This window comes from Simochromis diagramma, unplaced genomic scaffold (genome assembly GCF_900408965.1).
Source record: "Simochromis diagramma unplaced genomic scaffold, fSimDia1.1 OVJJ01000371.1, whole genome shotgun sequence".
Classification (NCBI taxonomy): domain Eukaryota; kingdom Metazoa; phylum Chordata; class Actinopteri; order Cichliformes; family Cichlidae; genus Simochromis; species Simochromis diagramma.
Genome location: NW_024386920.1, coordinates 839,747 through 860,354, shown reverse-complemented (window position 1 = coordinate 860,354; position 20,608 = coordinate 839,747). Strand labels below are relative to the sequence as shown.

Below are 20,608 nucleotides of genomic sequence, written 5' to 3'. Positions count from 1 at the left end.
GTTGAAAGCCTGTTGTGCATATTTAAGACCATTTTCATCTCTTTTGATGGTGAATTACATGGTTTGAGGTGCAGATTGCCTTAATTTCCCTTGTGCCCAAATCCTTGTTGAACTTCAAACCGCACTTTGTTTACCAGGCCCTCTGGGTGCTGAGATCAAGAATCTTTTTCATCACTTTGAGGCAATGATAGTGAGGCAAAATAAGGATGTGTTGAGTCATTTTGGTGAAGTTTTAAAAACAATTAAATTCACATAATTTCAGGTTTAATTAGAAGGTGCCAAATTACAGCAGAATTCACTCAAAAAGCATGTTATGCTGTAAGGTAAAGACCCTACAGTATTCTGGAGAAAACCCCAACAATCAAGCGACATGACCCCACCACCACGCATGAGCCTCATCTGTGGGAAGGAAAAACTCCCTTTAACAGGAAGAAACCTTTGACAGAACCAGGTTCATGGAGGGGCAGCCATCTGTCACAACTGGTTGAATGTGTAGAAGAGAAAAGAAAGCGAGCATAGCACAAGGTGCAGGTCAAAACACAGACCAAAGGGGAGGGAAGACCAAAATTTAATGACACGCTCCTGTGGTATATAAACACATGGGAAGAGGTGAGTGCTCAGTGCATCTCATTAAGTCTGAGCCTAGTGCATAACCAAGGAATGGTTTAGGGACACCTGATCCAGTGCTAACAACGTTGCTCAAACAATCAAATGAACATGTCTAAAAAGACATCAGATCTCAATGGAGGAGAAAAATTCATGCTCGATATCTGTACTGATGGAGTGATGATGATGGACTGAGTAATGTGTTAGGAGTGAAATCATTTGATTGCAGATTAAAATGATCAACCAACAGGAGGGTTGAATTCAAAGATACCCTGAAAATTGAAGTGAAAAGAAATGATGCGGCAGGTTTCTTCAATTGCTGAAATTTCACTGCACCAACTCAGAATGGTACTCAGTAGTTTGTATGGCCCCCACGTGCTTGAATGGATGCATGACCACTTTGGGTCACGCTCACAATGAGATTGTGGATGGTGTTTGGGGTATTCTGAGATCACTGGATTTAGGTCAGGCAAGCATGGGGGCCAGTCACTCGTATCAATTCCTTCATCCTCCAGGGCATCGGTGTATACCACGAGGAAGCCAGGACCCACTGCACCAGTGTAGGTTCTGACAGCTGTCAGATCCTACACTCTCATCTGCTGACCTTCCAGTCTGGTATTATGGAAAGTGCCAGTCGGTCTCCATAGTGCCAGGCAGTGGGTAGAGGGCCCACTAAAGGACATGGACCCTCACACACCCCTCAAGTCTGTTTCTGATTGTTTGATCAGAGATATTCATACAAGTTTCCTGCTGGAGGTAATTTTTCTTGCTTACGCAGTGCTCATCTTCTTCCTCTGTACAAAGGAGCAGATAGCGGTCCTGCTGATGGGTTATGGACCTTCTATGGCCCTGTCCAGCTCTCCTAGAGTAATTGTCAGTTTCCTGGAATCTCCTCCATGTTGTTGAGAGTGTGCTGGGAGACACAGTAAACCTTCTGGTAATGGCAAATATTGATCCTAGAGAAGTCAGACGACCTGTTTAACCTCTTTAGGGTCAGGGTATTGTCTCATGCTACCAGTAGTGACAATGACCCTAGCCAAATGCAAAACTAGAGAAAATAAAAACAACTGAACAAATGAGGTAGGAAAAATGTCAGTGGCCTACACTTTTAAAACCATTCTTGTTTTGGATGGGTTGTCTCATTGTTACATTAACATTAATATTAATTTCATTAACACCAAAGCAGTCAAAACTGACCATCCACCACCTCTACTACTTAACTGATCAGTTCTATCTTTAACTTAATACTATACTCTGATTAAATATGGTTCCTTTCATTCTTTTGAGCACTAAGTTTAAATAATAAGGGACATTTTTAATTTATTTAACACCTGTGAACAAGTTTTTGCATGTTGTACAAAAATGTTCACCCATCATAACCGTTATTTTTTAAAGTTTATAAAGATTCCCACTCATAGTTCATTTGCATATTTTTTGTATCCCATCATCAAAGCTCTCAGTGGCATTAAATGCAAACCTGTAACATGTGAACACAGGCTGCAGACAGGAAGATACTGCCAGCACCGGAAACGTGCTCGTCATCTCCGAGCATGAAGTAAGGAGAGCCTTCAAAAGAGTGAACACCAGGAAAGCAGCAGGACCAGACGGCATCCCAGGTCGTATCCTCAGAGACTGCGCATACCAGTTAGCTCCTGTGTTCACTGAGATATTCAACATCTCTTTATCTCAGTCGGTGATCCCCACATGCTTCAAAGAGTCCATCATTGTTCCTGTCCCGAAGAAACCCCACCCTGCTTCTCTCAATGACTATCGCCCTGTAGCCCTCACCTCAGTAGTGATGAAGTGCTTTGAACGCCTGGTCAGAGACTTCATCATTTCTTCACTACCAGACACACTGGACCCACTACAGTTCGCTTACCGTCCAAATCGTTCCACAGACGATGCCATCTCTCATCTCCTCCACACATCACTCACTCACTTGGACACTAGAAGGGGGAATTATGTTAAAATGCTCTTCATAGACTACAGCTCTGCATTTAATACCATAATTCCCTCCACACTCACCACCAAGCTGGAGCATCTGGGACTCAGCTCATCTATGTGTCAGTGGATCTCCAACTTCCTAACTGGCAGACCACAGGCAGTAAGGATGGGCGGACATGTCTCAGCCTCCACCACTCTCAGCACTGGAGCCCCCCAGGGGTGTGTTCTGAGCCCCCTGCTGTACTCTTTGTACACATATGACTGTGTGGCCACTACCAGCTCCACCACCATCATCAAGTTTGCTGACGACACCGTCGTGGTGGGCCTGATCTCTGATAACAACGAGACGGCCTACCTGAAGGAGATTAGGAATCTGGAGAACTGGTGCCAGAGGAACAACCTCCTTCTAAAACGTCAGTAAGACAAAGGAGTTGATAGTGGACTTCAGCACTAAGCAGGAGAGGAACTACCAGACCCCTGTCATCAACGAGTGCCCAGTGGAGAGAGTGGACAGCTTCAAATACCTCGGAGTTCACATCACGCAGGACCTGTCATGGTCCTGTCACATCAACACTGTGGTGAAAAAGGCCCGTCAGCGTCTCTACCACCTTAGACGCTTGAGAGACTTCCAACTGCCCTCCAAGGTGCTCAGGAACTTTTACTCGTGCACCATAGAGAGCATCCTGACGGGAAACATCTTAACCTGGTTCGGAAACAGCACCATGCAGGACAGACGAGCTCTACAGAGGGTTGTGCGATCAGCTGAGCGCACCATCCGCTCCGAGCTCCCTGACCTGCACTCAATCTACAGCAGGCGGTGCTGGACCAAGGCCAGGAAGATCGTGAGGGACCTCAGCCATCCCAACAACAGACTGTTCTCTCTGTTGAGGTCAGGAAAGCGATTCCGCTCCCTGAAGACCAACACAGAGAGACTGAGGAGGAGCTTCTTCCCGCAGGCGATACGGTCTCTCAATCACACCACCACACAGTACTGACCCACACATATGGTTCTTACACACACACTGGACATTCTGGACATTGTTTTCACTTCATCACTTAAATCACTTTAAGCATATTTGCACTGCACAAGACATAATGTGGATTGCACAACACTGGTCACTATATTCTTCATTTCCAGTTAATACTTGTACAGCTGCTGTTATTGTGTATATATTTATTTATTTATATTTCTTCATACATTCTTATATAGTTCTGTATTGTGTATTGTGTATTTTGTTGTACAGTTATTTTATTTTCAACTTTAATTTATATATTTTATCTTATTCTTTCCCAGTTAAATTTACCCTTCATTCTAATTTGTGTTGTACAGTTATTTCATTTTTAACCTTAATTTATATTTTATTCCTTCCTAGTTAAATTTACCCTTTTTAATTTTTCATATTTATTTCCTATCTTATTCATAGCCTTTTCCTTTTTTGTTTTCTTTAGGTCACGAGCAGTTGTCCAAGCATTTCACTACATATCGTACTGTGTATGACTGTGTACGTGACAAATAAAATTTGAATTTGAATTTGAATTTGACAGCAGTGTGTGTCCTAAATTGGAATACTGCTTTTACTGTTTACTGATTTGACTGTTTGGTGATGTTGCTATAGGTAGGGATGTAGATCGACCAGTAAATCGACAACTTTGCCTTTTCACACTCTATGATACTATAACAGACTGGCACCAATGACTTTCCCATCTAGACTCCAACTCCACTATTCCCCTGTATACTCATGACATCAACAATCTGGGACAAAGCAACCCGTAGTGTGTAGTCTACCCTTTTTTTATACTCAGAATCCATGGGCTCCATCATGAAGGTGATAATTCTCACCTCTCCTGCTTTGGCTCCACTATGAGCTGGACTTCACGAGTCGGTGATGCCAGAATGACCATATCATTCATGCAAAGTCACCAAACTGGAAAACCTGGGTCTGACACAAATTAGCCAGTTGGAATGACCACGTGTATCTGCAGCCCATTTTTATTCATTAATATTTGTTTCCTTGTATTTCTACATTTGATGTAGAAAGTACTTCACAATGAGGACACATTCTGCATCCTATGTGCTCATACAATCGGCGTCAAATGGTGGACACAACATGCACACCTGTCATTACACACACACACACACACGGTCAGGGAATTATGAATGTGACTGCAGATGCATTTATTTACTCTATCAGATTGCAATTTAGCTCAGATTAAAGATAATAGGTTAAAGTGTGTAATTTTCTGAGCCTCTGACTGATATAGCTACACCTTATCGACTGGCCTGGCATTTAGCATGGTGAATGAGGGTAAGCACGCTAATGTGTGAACACATATGCAACAGAGCTGCCAGTTTGATGGGTTTAACAATCTATCTTTGTGTACGGTCTAATTACTCTGTTTTTGTTACTAGTCTAGTCTCAAATTCAAATCAAATTCAAATTTTATTTGTCACGTACACAGTCATACACAGTACGATATGTAGTGAAATGCTTGGACAACTGCTCGTGACCTAAAGAAAACAAAAAAGGAAAAGGCTATGAATAAGATAGGAAATAAATATGAAAAATTAAAAAGGGTAAATTTAACTAGGAAGGAATAAAATATAAATTAAGGTTAAAAATGAAATAACTGTACAACACAAATTAGAATGAAGGGTAAATTTAACTGGGAGAATAAGATAAAATATATAAATTAAAGTTGAAAATAAAATAACTGTACAACAAAATACACAATATAGAACTATATAAGAATGTATGAAGAAATATAAATAAATATATACACAATAACAGCAGCATATACACAATAACAGCAGCGTGATTTAAGTAATGAAGTGAAAACAATGTCCAGAATGTCCAGTGTGTGTGTAAGAACTATATGTGTGGGTCAGTACTGTGTGGTGGTGTGATTGAGAGACCGTATCGCCTGCGGGAAGAAGCTCCTCCTCAGTCTCTCTGTGTTGGTCTTCAGGGAGCGGAATCGCTTTCCTGACCTCAACAGAAAGAACAGTCTGTTGTTGGGATGGCTGAGGTCCTTCACGATCTTCCTGGCCTTGGTCCAGCACCGCCTGCTGTAGATTGAGTGCAGGTCAGGGAGCTCGGAGCGGATGGTGCGCTCAGCTGACCGCACAACCCTCTGTAGAGCTCGTCTGTCCTGCATGGTGCTGTTTCCGAACCAGGTTAAGATGTTTCCCGTCAGGATGCTCTCTATGGTGCAGGAGTAAAAGTTCCTGAGCACCTTGGAGGGCAGTTGGAAGTCTCTCAAGCGTCTGAGGTGGTAGAGACGCTGACGGGCCTTTTTCACCACGGTGTTGATGTGACAGGACCATGACAGGTCCTGCGTGATGTGAACTCCGAGGTATTTGAAGCTGTCCACTCTCTCCACTGGGCACTCGTTGATGACAGGGGTCTGGTAGTTCCTCTCCTGCTTAGTGCTGAAGTCCACTATCAGCTCCTTTGTCTTACTGACGTTTAGAAGGAGGTTGTTCCTCTGGCACCAGTTCTCCAGATTCCTAATCTCCTTCAGGTAGGCCGTCTCGTTGTTATCAGAGATCAGGCCCACCACGACGGTGTCGTCAGCAAACTTGATGATGGTGGTGGAGCTGGTAGTGGCCACACAGTCATATGTGTACAAAGAGTACAGCAGGGGGCTCAGAACACACCCCTCGGGGGCTCCAGTGCTGAGAGTGGTGGAGGCTGAGACATGTCCGCCCATCCTTACTGCCTGTGGTCTGCCAGTTAGGAAGTTGGAGATCCACTGACACATAGATGAGCTGAGTCCCAGATGCTCCAGCTTGGTGGTGAGTGTGGAGGGAATTATGGTGTTAAATGCAGAGCTGTAGTCTATGAAGAGCATTTTAACATAATTCCCCCTTCTAGTGTCCAAGTGAGTGAGTGATGTGTGGAGGAGATGAGAGATGGCATCGTCTGTGGAACAATTTGGACGGTAAGCGAACTGTAGTGGGTCCAGTGTGTCTGGTAGTGAAGAAATGATGAAGTCTCTGACCAGGCGTTCAAAGCACTTCATCACTACTGAGGTGAGGGCTACAGGGCGATAGTCATTCAATTGGCCCTTCCTGTGTGTGAGCGTGTAGCGGGTAATGACACGGATGTGGGTGTCATCCTGTAAAATCTCATGACTGCAGCAATCTGCAACAGGCAGTTGCACTGCATAATTTACCATGCAATCACTTCTCATGGGCAGTCTTAATCTGGATGTAATAGCTGCTCATCACAGCTCTATTAACCCCTTTTTCCATATAGCTTTTTGGTGAGGGTGATGTCTAAACATTCTCACACACATCATGCAGAAGCAATGTCACCCAGGTCGAGATAAGACCCCACAGACAGACATTATGAACTCCAGGGCCATTTCACACACTCACTCCCCCAGAGCAGGGGATTGCATAACACCTGATAATTTATTTTCTATTGTTTGTGCAGAGTGCTTTGGAGAGGTCGCTTGTTTTTTTTAACTGATGCACATACATCCGGTTATACCTGCTCGATTTTGATAGCAATTCTTTAACATTCATTTCCATCCAAAAAGCAAATGCACACTGTCAAAAAGATTTCTGTCTCTTTTGAGCCTCCTAAGTGTTCTTTTATAGCAGCCATTTGTCATTTCACCTCTGTTGCCAGCATGCATTTGCTGAAGTTTCATGAATACTTCATGGCTGCTAGTTGAAAACAGTTTATCGTCTAGCTAGAGTGTCTGTGTACATTGACTCGCAGTGAAGAGAGGCTGTACTGTGATAAATGGAGTTCCAACCTTTGAGGTCAGAAGGTAACTGCTATAAATGTGAGAGCCTGTCTGAATGTCCATCTCTGTGAAAAATCAGCCTGCCTGGAGCCCAACTCCGATCAGATAAGTGGGAAACAGCAAACAGAAAGCGGTGGGGGGTACACTCGCATTAGCCTAAATTGTTTTCTACTACAAAACAGTGTTCATATTATCATCCTGCTGTTTATGGGCCCTCCACACCATTCCATGTATATATTCTGGAATAGAGCAGGCGTCAGTGGCACCAGACATAACAAAGATTAAGTTGGAAAAAGCCTGAATAGCATCAACTGGAAGATCTGTTTGGTAGTAACCCACTGCACTCATGGTGTCACACCTCTAAGAGAAGAACTATTAAGCTGTCACATTCCATTAAACATGAGCAGGATAAAAAAAGACTTGTCAGGCATTTGTGACAAACTGAAGTTAATATTTAGAGTGTAAGACAACACCAAGAACAGACAATATAGAGTACACGGCTGTAATGGGAGTTGGCCTAATACTCTGCAGACAAAAACTCCTTAGCTGAAGTATTACTCTACCCTACTGACGTATCCACTTGCTAATACATGTTATGGATAATGTGCATGTGCCAGCACTTGTCTTTTGACTTCTGTCCAATATGATCATTAACTTCTGCCTGTGGATCATTTTGCACGTCCCCCATGGACCTATTACAATAATCATAATAGAGCTGTTTTATTTAAAGATTGTGCCGCATTCCTTTCAATAAAAGTTGTTTAGTAAGCACATTAAACATCTGTCCTCTACTCTGACCTGCATCCTGTTTCTCTTTAATTGGATAAAAGCATTTTATCTGCTACTGCTTTATTTAAAGCTACAGCAAGTACTTTTGGGTGGTGGGTATTTAATAGAAAAAATACACTGTTGTGCTTTAATTAAATGTTATCCATATAGTGCAGAATTATAACAGCAGTCACCTCAAGGCACTTTATATTATAAGGTACAATATATTTTATTTATTGTTGTAAATAAATGTGCGCCTTATCAGTTACTTTTAATTTAAAGATCATAAAGAGCTCTTTATTTGTACGTGGATATTTTCATTGTTTCTTTCTTATTATCTTTTTCTATGCCTCCTCCATTGTTCTCTCTTCTTCCTCATTTCCACCTCCTCACCTCCTCACCTCAGCAACAGATGGTTATAAGCTAAAATATTGCCAGCTAATGTTAGGCTCTAGTCTAATAATCACACTTCCCCTCTGATAAACAGTTTTATAACATTCTCACATCTTATGAAAGTTTATTAGCTAAGAGTAAAAGTCCAACAATGTTCAAAGACAGTTTCGCCAGTGCCAGCTAACGGTAGCTAACGGAGGCTAACAGCAGCTATCGCCTGACAACGCTTACTAAGACAAAAGTTCAGGATATCCTCAACAACTTTCATCAGTATCACTATCATCAGACAAAAGAGAGGTTCACTAAGTCGTTGACTCATATCAGACTCTTTTCACAAAGTTTCACTGTCTTCCCTACAGAAAATAGACGAGGATAACCAGTATACTGACATCTAAGATAAACAGCTAACTAACAGCAAACACTCACTACAGATGAATGGCAGCCAGACTTTTTTTGTCCTGCAGTGGTCACCATAGCTAGTATTGACCCTGTGCATGAGAAAATGCTAACTTCCTGGTTTGAGACCGGATGTGGGGTTGTACATTTCCGGTAGCTTTACTTTGCGGTCAATCGCTACTGCAAAGATATACTCCAAAATCATGTCCAAAACTCGAAAACGGAAAGATTGCGTTACGTTACAAAGAGCAGAAGGTGGGAACACTCACCACTGTTGTGTCATAAAAAATCTAATGATCAATTTTGACGTTTAAAGAGTTTAGATCGATCAGTTGTTTACATCACTCAACACAAGCAGAACTGCATTACTGCATGCAGAAGACACATCGTCCACATTCAGAAGCACATCTCTGTATAGTGACTGGTCTTATGATTTAAACAGGCAAATGTTCAGCATTCAAACTACAGTTGAAGAATAGTCAAACCAGATGTTTCCCCCGTTATGTCGATATCAGCTAGTCAAGTACACACCTACACAGCATGTTAACAAACCGTGAAAAAAGCCACACAAAAAATGAATGGTAAGGGTTTCTATACATTAGTATTTACGAAGGGTATGTTGTGACTTACCTTAAAAATTACAGTGGTCCCTCGGTATTAACGCGGTTCACCTTTCACCTCGCTGTTTCGCAGATTTTTTTAGTGCAAGTTTGCACGTTTTTTTACGTCACATTGTGTCCTGCGTCCTGATCGCTGCAGACGATCTCCTCCGTGACGTCTCTCCTGTACAGTACAGAATCACTGCATCGATCGCTAGCAGTGTGACTCTGAAGTGCAGTACTGTATGTCCACGATGTCCACCAAACGTTTTGCACCGTCAAAAAATACAATTGGCTACTTGATTCCACCTATCGCTGGTTATTTTTAGAACATAACACCCGCGATAAACGAGGGACAGCTGAGAAATATAACATTTGAATCCATTTTCTCTTTTGCTCTGAGGCTCGGGGGGAAAATATCAACAAGTCGATGAACATCATTTACAGATATATTGGGTAAATGCACAAGACATCTATAGAAATGTAAATCGCCGCTTGATTCATTCATTTGCTTAACTTGTTTTGGACCGTAAACAGGGCGTGAATAGGACACCGGAAACAAAGCTCCCCACAGGAGTTTCCGCACCGGAAGTAGCATATGCTAACGTGCACATAGTCAATTACACAGGCTAAATGGTGGGGGTAAATTCAGCTGACTGCAATTTACTGACACCTAGTGGTAAAATTTTATACACTGTAATTTTACAATTGCTCTTCTAGGTAAAAAGGGGGAACTACGCGTCTTTGACCTGACATGCAGTTGTATTAACATGTAGTCCATATTCAGCATGTAGCAGTGACAGAAAGCCAACAACACTGTTTAATTTATATCAGCTTCTCTGCAGCAGTCTGAGGCAAATTGCTGCAGTGGTAGCTGACGCTGACTTTGTAACCATTCAGTTAAAATAACAAACACAATCTAACAAATTGCCATTGCTGTATATCTTTTATTTACTGCATGTTTTTTTGTGTGTCTGTGAGGCTGTCATGCGAGTGTGTCTCAAGTCCTGTTATTGCATATCAGTTTGTTGCACACGCCCCTGTCACATGGAAATAGAGGGCACAGGGGTTACAGAGTGAAAGAGAGAAGGAGAGAGAGCAGAATGCATTTCCTGCATACCTCTCTGCTGTCCGTTCTCTGCGTCTTCTCCCTCCCACTTTCAGGCTTCTCAGCGAGAGTACCTCACTGATAGCTCTGTTTCCCTCCCTCCCTTTCTCCCTGCTTTTGCTCAGCCCTCTCTACCTCTGACACTCACACTCTCTCTATAACTCTCTCTCTCTCAGTCAAACAGAGGATTCTCCATAGCCAGCTGTAGCTGAACGTGATTCTCACTTCTGTGATTGTTTCACTGATGCTTTCTTCCCCCCCTTTCTCTCTCTCTCTCTCTCTCTCTCTCTTCCGATTCTGCCGATGCTGACATCCTGTACGTGGATGCTGCTAAGGTGCACAAAGAGTGAAGGGAATAGGAGAGAACTTTTAAGGCTGCTATCAGTGCACTTTCTCTTGAATCAAGACACGTTAGATTGGTTGATTTGCTGTCGAGAGACGAGTCAACAGTGGAAGGGTTTTTGTTGTAGTCGATGACTCATTTAGGTCATTTTCCTCCTTCAGGACTCCTGGATATAAATTTCTTTTCCTTTGCTCCACCTGTGGGTTTCCTTTCTACACTCTGTGGGGACTTTTATGGAGTGTGAAATTTGTCCAGCAAGTGTGAAGTTTGACAGAGCATGGCCAGTGGAACCACAGCTGAGTGTTGAACCTCTTCTGTCCAGTAAGGCAGCCCAGGTAAGTCAGCCAGTTCACTTTATTTCCCAAATAGATTTGTAATTGTGCATTTACATGCATGTAGTAGGAACTGCTGTTCTTTTCTGAGCTTGCCAGGAAATTCTATTACTGAAGGCTAAAATGTAATATAAGTCCAGCCTGACTTTATCTCTGCCCCTGGTGCTTTTTGGTACTACTTAAGTCACAACGGAGAAATTACATCTTAGTGATTTCTGTCTGAATTTTGACAGGTGAGCATTAATCTTGACAAGAAGATGTCTATGACTCAGTAAAGACATCAGCGCAACAACTGGATCAACTCTGGATACATTTAGCTTTAGTTCTGAGAAATGACTTGGATCATTTTTCAGTTGTGCAATGTTCATGAGACTCTTTTTCTTAAGTTGTGCGGTAATCAAATGGAAATAAGCAAAATTTTCTTTAGAAACTAAGATTCATGGTTCCAGCCTAGACCTCAATGTGTAACCAACTGACCAAGTTAGAAACTCACAGTATGTTTACTTTAAGTTCAGCACATAAGTCATAATTCTGATTCATAACACGGAGTCATAGCTTATTCAAAGAATAACATACAAGACCATAGGCTACATATTTGTTAGTGCATGATAAAAAAACGAACTTCTTCCCATTTAAAAACTTGCAGAGAATTATGACACATTTTTGTCACCAGAGTTTAAGATTGTGCTAATGTTAATCAGACAGATAACACTCAATAACAAGAGCGCTAATTTCCATGAAAGATTATTTCAGTGTCAGATTTTCTGCATCATTTGAGTCACAGTGTGCAGACTGAATCTAAACATTAGTACTACAGTTTCAAAACTTAGGATAACGCCTCAGTTCTTGACCAACTTGGTCTCACTAAAACACTGCTGTGGTAATTTTTATTAATCAGATTAAACTTTAGTCAGACAGAAATTTAACCTTTTGTTTAGCAGTTTTGACACTTTTTGGTCTCCACCTCTGTAAATATGCAATGAGTCAGAGACTCAGAGTGAGAGATGGTTTAGATCTCTACCTATTGGCGTGTTTTTTCAAAATGGAGATGATAGCTTGCAGAAAATATGCCAGTATAGTCTTTTTAACACTTTAGCAATCTGTTTATAAATCCCCAAAAGATCCACTTCATTAAAATAGCTTCCATGCATTGGCTATATTGGAGAGCTAATATATCATTTCCCTGTTCCCATACATTTCTCTTGCATCCAGACATGACAACAGTGTCCATGGAGCCTGTGGGAGTCCTGGTGGAAAGGGGCGGCAATGCAACTGACCCTCCTCTGAACTCACTTGAAGATACAGCCGCCACCTTTACCATTGGAACCATCCTCTCCATCATGTGTCTCATTGGAGTCTCCGGGAACATCTACACCCTGGTGGTGATGTGCCACTCCATGAGGTCTGCAGCCTCCATGTACATCTACATCATAAACTTAGCTTTAGCAGATCTGCTGTATCTTCTCACCATCCCCTTCGTAGTCTGCACACACTTCCTGAAGGGATGGTACTTTGGAGATGCAGGGTGTCGGATTCTGATAAGCATGGACTTCCTGACTATGCACGCAAGCATCTTTACTCTGACAATCATGAGTACAGAACGCTACTTTGCAGTGCTCAAGCCACTCGACACAGTGAAACGATCGAAAAGTTATCGGAAAGCTATTGCCCTACTTGTCTGGGTAGCTTCTCTAATCCTCACCCTACCGATGATCGTGAGAATTCAACTGATGGCAGTGGGCACCAAGCCTATGTGTCAGTCCACTTTGTCACCGCTCTCCTACAAGATTTACATCTCCTTCCTGTTTTGCACTAGCATTGTCGCTCCAGGACTGATTATTGGCTATCTTTACATCCAGCTTGCACGCACTTATTGGATTTCACAGACAGAGACATTCAAGCAGACCAAAAAATTACCAAATCAAAAGGTAAGTTAAGCACAAATTAATGTGTTTAATGTGACTATTTTGCTTTATCATTGCACTTACTGTCTTACCACTTATCAAATCCTTTTGTGTGGATTGAATATTTGAATGCCACTACTCAGCTATCTATGCCAATTCTATTCAAACCCACATTTCTTCCTGGAAACAAAAGGGCAATACAGTGTTTCCCACAGATTTAAAGCCCTTGTCACATAGGTTTAGAGACTGGTTGGTGACTGCCTGGTAACCACCGGTTGTTAGAGAAAAGTCAATGTCATGACTGACTGGTTGCCAAGTGGTTGCAAGAGGTTGCTTGGTGAGACTGATAACAATGAGATAACAACCTTCCTGCCATCTGCTAGTCTGCTAGTGACTCCATTACTATTAAAGATCCTGTATTAGTATGTTACATAACTAAGAATATGTAATTATAATTACACAACTTTAGTTTAAGAACAAAAACCACAGAGAAATGGCGCGTGCGACTACTACACTATTTGTATCAAATGATTATTATTAGATAAACTCTTTATTAGTCTACAGATAATTATAATGTTCTAGATTTATCTGCTCATTATTTTTTCAGCCAAGCACATCCTCATATATAAAAGCTGGAATGGAAAAAATAAATCTTACTCTTAGGCCAAGCTATGTACAATACTCTGAAACAACTATATCAATAAGAGAGCATCACATAATATCTTAAAAATTCTTCAGTTATTTTCACACAGACTCTCCAACTCGATCTCAGTTCTCCTTTTTTGGTGAGCTGCCTCAACTTCGACCTCGTCTCTTGCATCTTTCCCAGTTTTCAGCTCAGCAGGAGATGAACACATCCATCAACACCAACCTAATGAATATGTTTGAAGTTAGACACAGTGATGCTGTACAAACTTCCATAGATATTCCACTACTAAACAAGAAGTACTTTATGCAGTGTTTGTCTGATGCACATTCCATTTTGTTTCATAGCAGGGCTTAAGATGGTTTTATTCTCTCCCGACACGCTTAAATGTAACCCATCACTTGCATTTAAGGGTGAGAATCTTGAAGCGCAAGGGAAAATATAGACTGCCCTACCTTTAAAATTGCTACTATTTGATATCCTAACAATTCTCTCCTTCCCTACCAGGGCTGTGCTTCACTGTGAATCTCTTGCTGTTATCATGCTGCACCAAGAAATGAGAGAAAATTACGTCAGTATTCCCCACAGGGAAATAGTTTGCAATAGTTGCTAAAGTCACACAAGAGTACAAGAAACACAACACAACCAAAGTCTATAGGAAGTTACTGAAAGGATTAATGAGTTAACATTGGCTTCCATACAATACCTTAGACGAGTTACTGTGTAGGGACACTATTAAAGATCTGGGGCCAACCAGATTTACTGGTCACTGATATTACAGTGCACAACTGATTTGAGTTGTAAACACTTGCTAAAGTCGCCAAAACATCTTATGCATGCGTTTTCCCTTTCTGTAATACGTTTTTTGTTTAAGTATGCCAAATAGGTGAAAATCATAATCTGACTTATGTTAACATAATCCTAACCATACCTATAACCAGAAATTGGTTGGTAGCTTATTTACCCTCTGACGACTAACTCATCATTAATAATGACCTTTAACCCAATCAAAATATGTAATTTTTATTAAATTGTCCTCCAAAGTCTTATCACTTAGGGAACAAATCATTCTGATAACTGATACAACTCAAAAACTATTTACACTCTATCCACAAAAGCTGGTTTTGCCTTTCTCCAAAAAAAAAAAGGGTTTTATAGGGTTTGGGTTAAGTCATATCACTTGGCTAAAGTGATATGACTGAAATGTCTTTTTTCTTAGTGCGGTAGACCTTCTACAAAATAGCCATGATATAGTGACATTTACTGGAAGTCTTTTGACCTAGCAGCACCACATAAGGCATCACATTAAAGAAGCAGATGTTCGGTTATGAACAGTACTAATAGTTTACTATGGTCTTGCTACTATTTTACAGCAAATCAAAGTTAGTCTAATATATGTTGCTATAGCACGTTATTGTGATGTTTGACAAGTTGGTGTGGAAGACCTTAAGTCTGCACATTGTATTGCCCATTATGTTTGCCACCCACCCACCCATCCGGGGGGGGGGGGGGTGTTAACATATACACTTTGTATATATATATATATATATATATATATATATACATACAGACACACACAAAAGACTAGAATTTTACAATGTTTATTTATCGGATAAAATAAGTTAAATGTTACCGTTATTATTGTCTGGTTGGAAACAGCGGGAGTGTCCAAATTCAGAGGCTGCGTCCACCTGAGGACCCGGCCTTCGCGGTCTAAGTGGGCTGGGTCCTCCGAAAGCCAGGTAGGCTGGAAGTGAGCGACTGTGAAACTGGACGGTCAGAATTACGCCACGAGATCTCTAGGTGGAGTGAAACTCAGCCGTCTGCTCCTTGCTATCTAAAATATAACCGGATGCTGGCGTAAATTCTCGACCGTCTCACATTTCTGTTTAATCATTTTTCCGTTTGACGTTTATTCAGTTGTGTGAAAACCCCGGACGAATCCTCTTGAGGGATTAATAAAGTTTTATTTAATCTAATCTAATCTAATCTAATAACTTTAATCTCAGCCAAACCGATTTACTCACGAACAAATAAAACACTGAAAAAAGCCAAACAATAACATTTTTAAGTTATCTAAATGACTTATCATGTTTAACCTGAGTAGTGAAAGACAGGGGGTTTGCTGTTCTCGCCGGCTCAGATATAAGTTTACACAGCTACATTCTCGCCTGACAATATGTTAAAAGTTTATTTTGCGACACAGAAAGAGAAATAAGAGTAATATTAAAACTAAGTAGCTGCCGCCATTGTTGGAAACCGGAATTGGCTGGGCCGCGCTTTGAATTCTGGGATATGGTTTTTCAATTTTGTTGTCCGGGTGAAAAATAGGGAGAAATTGGGGAGAATGGTGGCTCCGGGAGATTTTTGGGAGGGGCACTGAAATTCGGGATTCGGGAGGGTTGGCATGTATGCATTAACATTAGCTTGGCATTTTACATCCCAATATCAAGTGAAATCTGAGTCTCTCTGATGGCACCTCTTTGTGCTCTTATGTCCTTGAAGGTGCTCTACTTGATCTTTACAATTGTGCTCCTCTTCTGGGCATGCTTCCTGCCCTTCTGGATCTGGCAACTGCTGGGTCAATTTCACCCCTCGTTGCCTCTCTCCACCAAAGCCAAACGTAACATCAACTACCTGACCACATGCCTGACGTACTCCAACAGCTGCATCAACCCGTTCCTCTACACATTGCTCACCAAGAACTACAAGGAGTATCTGAGGAAGAACAAGCGCTTGTGGACAACTGGCAACTACTTCAACAGGAGGAGTCGTTTTCAACGTTCACCGCGTAGATCGCCATCTGCCAGCAGTCAGCAGTGCACTGAGAGCTTCATGCTCACGCACACGGCATCACTACGAGCTCATAACAGCAGTTTGTGAGGTAGGAGCAGCTTTTTCTCTAACATTCCTAAAATTTTAACTGATAAGAGAACAAGACAAGACGTGCTATAAAATTTGCTAAGTACAGCTTTGTGCTTTGGTCATTTCTGGCAATTAGGCATCAGCAAAATGAGAGTCATTGCATGCTTTAGAGTTGGTGGCTTTGTTGGGGTTTTCTATAACAGGAAAGACTGAGTTATGTGATTGCAGATAGCGCTGAACACGTCTATTCATGTTCTCAGAATTCCTACTTGCTGGTATGCACAACATCAAAACTGTGGCGCTTTTTTGATAACTGTTGCTTGATTGATCTATATTAGCACTGCCATCATTTTGGACTACAAACACCAATGGGAAGAGCACAATTGTACAGACAACACAGCTGAGAAAAGGGGCTTTCTAAGTAGAATAAAGCAAATCAATATTAAGCAATCGTTTTCCCAAAACGCTGACAGGTAATTGTTCACAATCATCTCAGTCATTATTGTTGGCTCACAGTCGGCGTGGGAAGGAAACTATTTAGTACTGAGATTGTGGGTGTGTGGGTGTTGTCACAAAACTTTTCATAGGGACTGAAATGTACCAATAAACAATCTAAGAGCCAAATCAAAATTGCCAAACCAAACATCTTAAAAAAGTCGTCAACTAAATGGACCTGACAGGCGTCATGTCTGACTCACAGATATCATTAACATAACTGCTTTGTTTTACTGTTGTCGCAATGTGTGTATTGGACATTTTACTCTTCACTGATTGCATTGACAGAGCTCTGTATGCTGATGTGACATGCAGACTAGTATTCTTATTTCTTAGGCACGGAGATAACATCTTATACGGAAAAGTTAGAAAGCTGGTAAAACATCAGAAATCATGAATAATGAATTCTTAGTAAGTCCTAAGTTGTTATAGTTATTTGAAATCTACATGGACTAACAGGTTACAACTCACTCACACTAATATTTTGTCAGAAGCTGTGGTGAAAGATTCATATGCTCTTTCATAACATTTACCATGACTGTGCCTACAATGCCCAGTGCATTTAAATGTGATGTAAAGGGGCATGATCAGGTATCTGTATGTCATGAAATGGAAGAGAGGTCTGTTTCACTATAGCCTCACTGTGGGCTTTGACAAATGTCAATAATTTGATATAAAAGGCTGATGGAGTATTGTCGTCAACCTGCCGGGCAGGTGGTGCGATGACCCAAGCTTGTCCATGACGAAGGAGTTTCATTGATACCATTGGGCAGGGATGGCCAACTCCAGGCCTCCAGAGCCGGTGTCCTGCAGGATTTAAATGTGTCCTTGATCCATCACAGCTGATTTAAATGGCTAAATTACCCCCTCAACATTTCTTGAAGTTCTCCAGATGCCTGGTAATGAACTAATCATTTGATTCTGGTGTGTTGACCCAGGGTGTTATCTAAAGCCTGCAGGACACCGGCTCTTGAGGCCTGGAGTTGGCCACCCCTGCCATAGGCATATCTACTAAAAATCCCTGACAAATTTGAATCTCAGTGACCTTGACCTCAAGTTCAAGGGCAGAGGTAGATGGTATTTCTGAAATAGCGCTGTTGCTTTTTTTTTTTTTTTTTTTTTTTGATGGCCAGAGGGGCTGATGGCGCGATATGGCAGCTTCGCTTCTGTCAGTCTGCCCCAGGGCAACTGTGGCTACAACTGTGGTTTGCCTGCACCAGTGTGTGAATGTGAGAGTGAATGAATAGTGGAATTGTAAAGCGCTTTGAGGGTCTCGAAAAGCGCTATATAAATGCAATCTATTAGTATTATTATAAATAAAATTGTTAGCAAAAGTCTACATAAGTCATACATCGTGGAGTCACCCCTGATGATATAAAGTACCCTAACAGTAACTCTGGAGTACTTGAATATCCTATTTTTGACTTCTGAAAATTTTGGTTACAACTATTCATTACAGAGGAAGCTGGAGAAATGGCGACAGTGCAGCAGAGGGAAACAGAGGATGAACTCAGGGAAAGGGGGGCGCGAGGATTAGAAAAGGTGGAGGTGCCAGGACACACAAACACTAACTTGGCAATAACAGCTTTGGAAGGATTGCTGTGGGTGTAGCCAGCTGATGTACAATGCAAAACTTGCTGTTCTTTTACAGATTATGTTCTATAGAAATAACTGATTACATTGCAGTTATAATGCAGATCATATCTAAGTCCAGACTGACACGACAGGATATCACAGCTGAGCAGCTCAGCTCAGCTTTTATCTTCATACATTTACTAATGAAACGAATCTCATTTATGTTTCACAATAACATCCCGATTCTTTCTTTCCACAAAATGACAAATAGCAGGAAAATCCAATATTTACGAGCAGCTAATATATTGGTAGGGCTTTACTTTTGATTACTTGGTGGTTTGTCAATGAGAGTAGCAGTGTGTCATATATTACCACTCTTGGAAAACAATGTGCTGAGTTTCACAGAGAGAATACAGCTCCATATTAGTGCTTGCACACCACATATATGCATGCACATATTATTCTTCTCTAATGCCCTAACCACTACCATCAAAGTAAGGCTTTCATGTGTATACAGTTGTGGTTTACAGCCACTCATCATGGGCATGAATTTCATGGTAATTTGAGGGTTTTAAAGTTTTCTTTGAACTGTTCTTCTTCCAGGGTGTAATGATTGTACAGCAATCATCTTTAAGGATGTAAAAAAACAAGATTTGGGTGTACAAGTTTCCATTTATTTTGGATTTATGCTGGAACACCTAATGTAAATGACATGCATGGTAGTCTGGGCTGACTAATGGTTAGAAGGAAATCATCTTATACTGTCTTATGGTCAATTGAAACTCTACTCATGATAAGAATATTTAGTCAGAATACTTGACAAACATGATTTGAAACAGAAATAGGTTTACATTGCTAAAAGTATAACAAAACAAAACAAAAACAGTACAATTGTCCATGCGTTGCCCTATACTACTGTAGGACCAAAAAATACAGAAAAATATGGATATGTTGTATTGTACACACAAGCCTACAGTAAACACGCATGCTAGTAAATACTAGCTAAGATGCTAAGTTAGCATTTAGCACTAGCTAATGCTAAACTGGTAGATAATTAAAGTTCTCATTTTCTAAACAGTCTATAACATATAATCGTCTGTGTGTTGCCGTATACTACTATAGGGTACCAGACAGAGAAAATATAGATATATTATTGATTTTACACTTGATAACCATTGTTTTGCTAACAAAAACAAAAGCCTAGACAAATACACAAGCTAACATAAACCTAACTAAGCTAGGTTAGCATTAAGCATCACTGGCTAATTCTAACCTGGCACATGCTTAAAGTTTTTTCTTTTCTAAACAGTCTATTACTTGTGTTATATACAGAAAATACATGTGTGTCTTAAGGTGGCTGCTAAGCGCTGGCCCTCTCAGAGGCAATCACAACATCCCCTGACACTTTTTAATTTAATTCAGCAAAATATATTAAATTGCTGTTTTAAGTATGAACTTTTAATTATAATGCCATTTGAACAGCTTACATTCCCTGAAGAAACACAGGGGGGTTTAAAAGCTATCATAAACTTTGCCAAGGGGGGAAAAAGGCACTTGGACCCCTATTACCAAGTGGATTGACTTTATATCATGTTATTGTAGATTGGAATTAAATGTGGATGTGCCAGGATTCTTTGACTGTCAAACAGCAATATACTTTGCGCAACTCTCACAAAGAAAAAAAAAATGTTTCAGGATAGATACTTAGCTGTCAAAGAAAAAAATATTTAATTTATCTCAATCATTCAACTATTGCATAGTGGCATCTTCCCCTCCCTACACCCAAAGGCTGCTTCACACTCCTGACTAATGAAAAGTGCTGCATGTTTCCAGCAGAAGGCTGGCCCAGTGAGACTTAAACACCTTCTGAGAGACA

The 20,608-nt window shown here is 41.0% G+C and overlaps 1 protein-coding gene across 1 annotated transcript in view; it reads left to right on the top strand.

Moving 5' to 3' along the window:
* Positions 1-10,440: 10,440 nt before the first annotated feature.
* The window catches only part of LOC120736552 (urotensin-2 receptor), a 60,559-nt gene continuing 50,391 nt past the window's right edge, over positions 10,441-20,608 (top strand). Inside the window, exons 1-3 of the mRNA XM_040036774.1 lie at positions 10,441-11,250; positions 12,460-13,175; positions 16,303-16,681. Of these exons, the coding sequence (XP_039892708.1) occupies positions 12,462-13,175; positions 16,303-16,680 (1,092 nt within the window). The 5' untranslated portion in view covers positions 10,441-11,250; positions 12,460-12,461 and the 3' untranslated portion in view covers position 16,681. The remainder of the gene's footprint in view (positions 11,251-12,459; positions 13,176-16,302; positions 16,682-20,608) is intronic.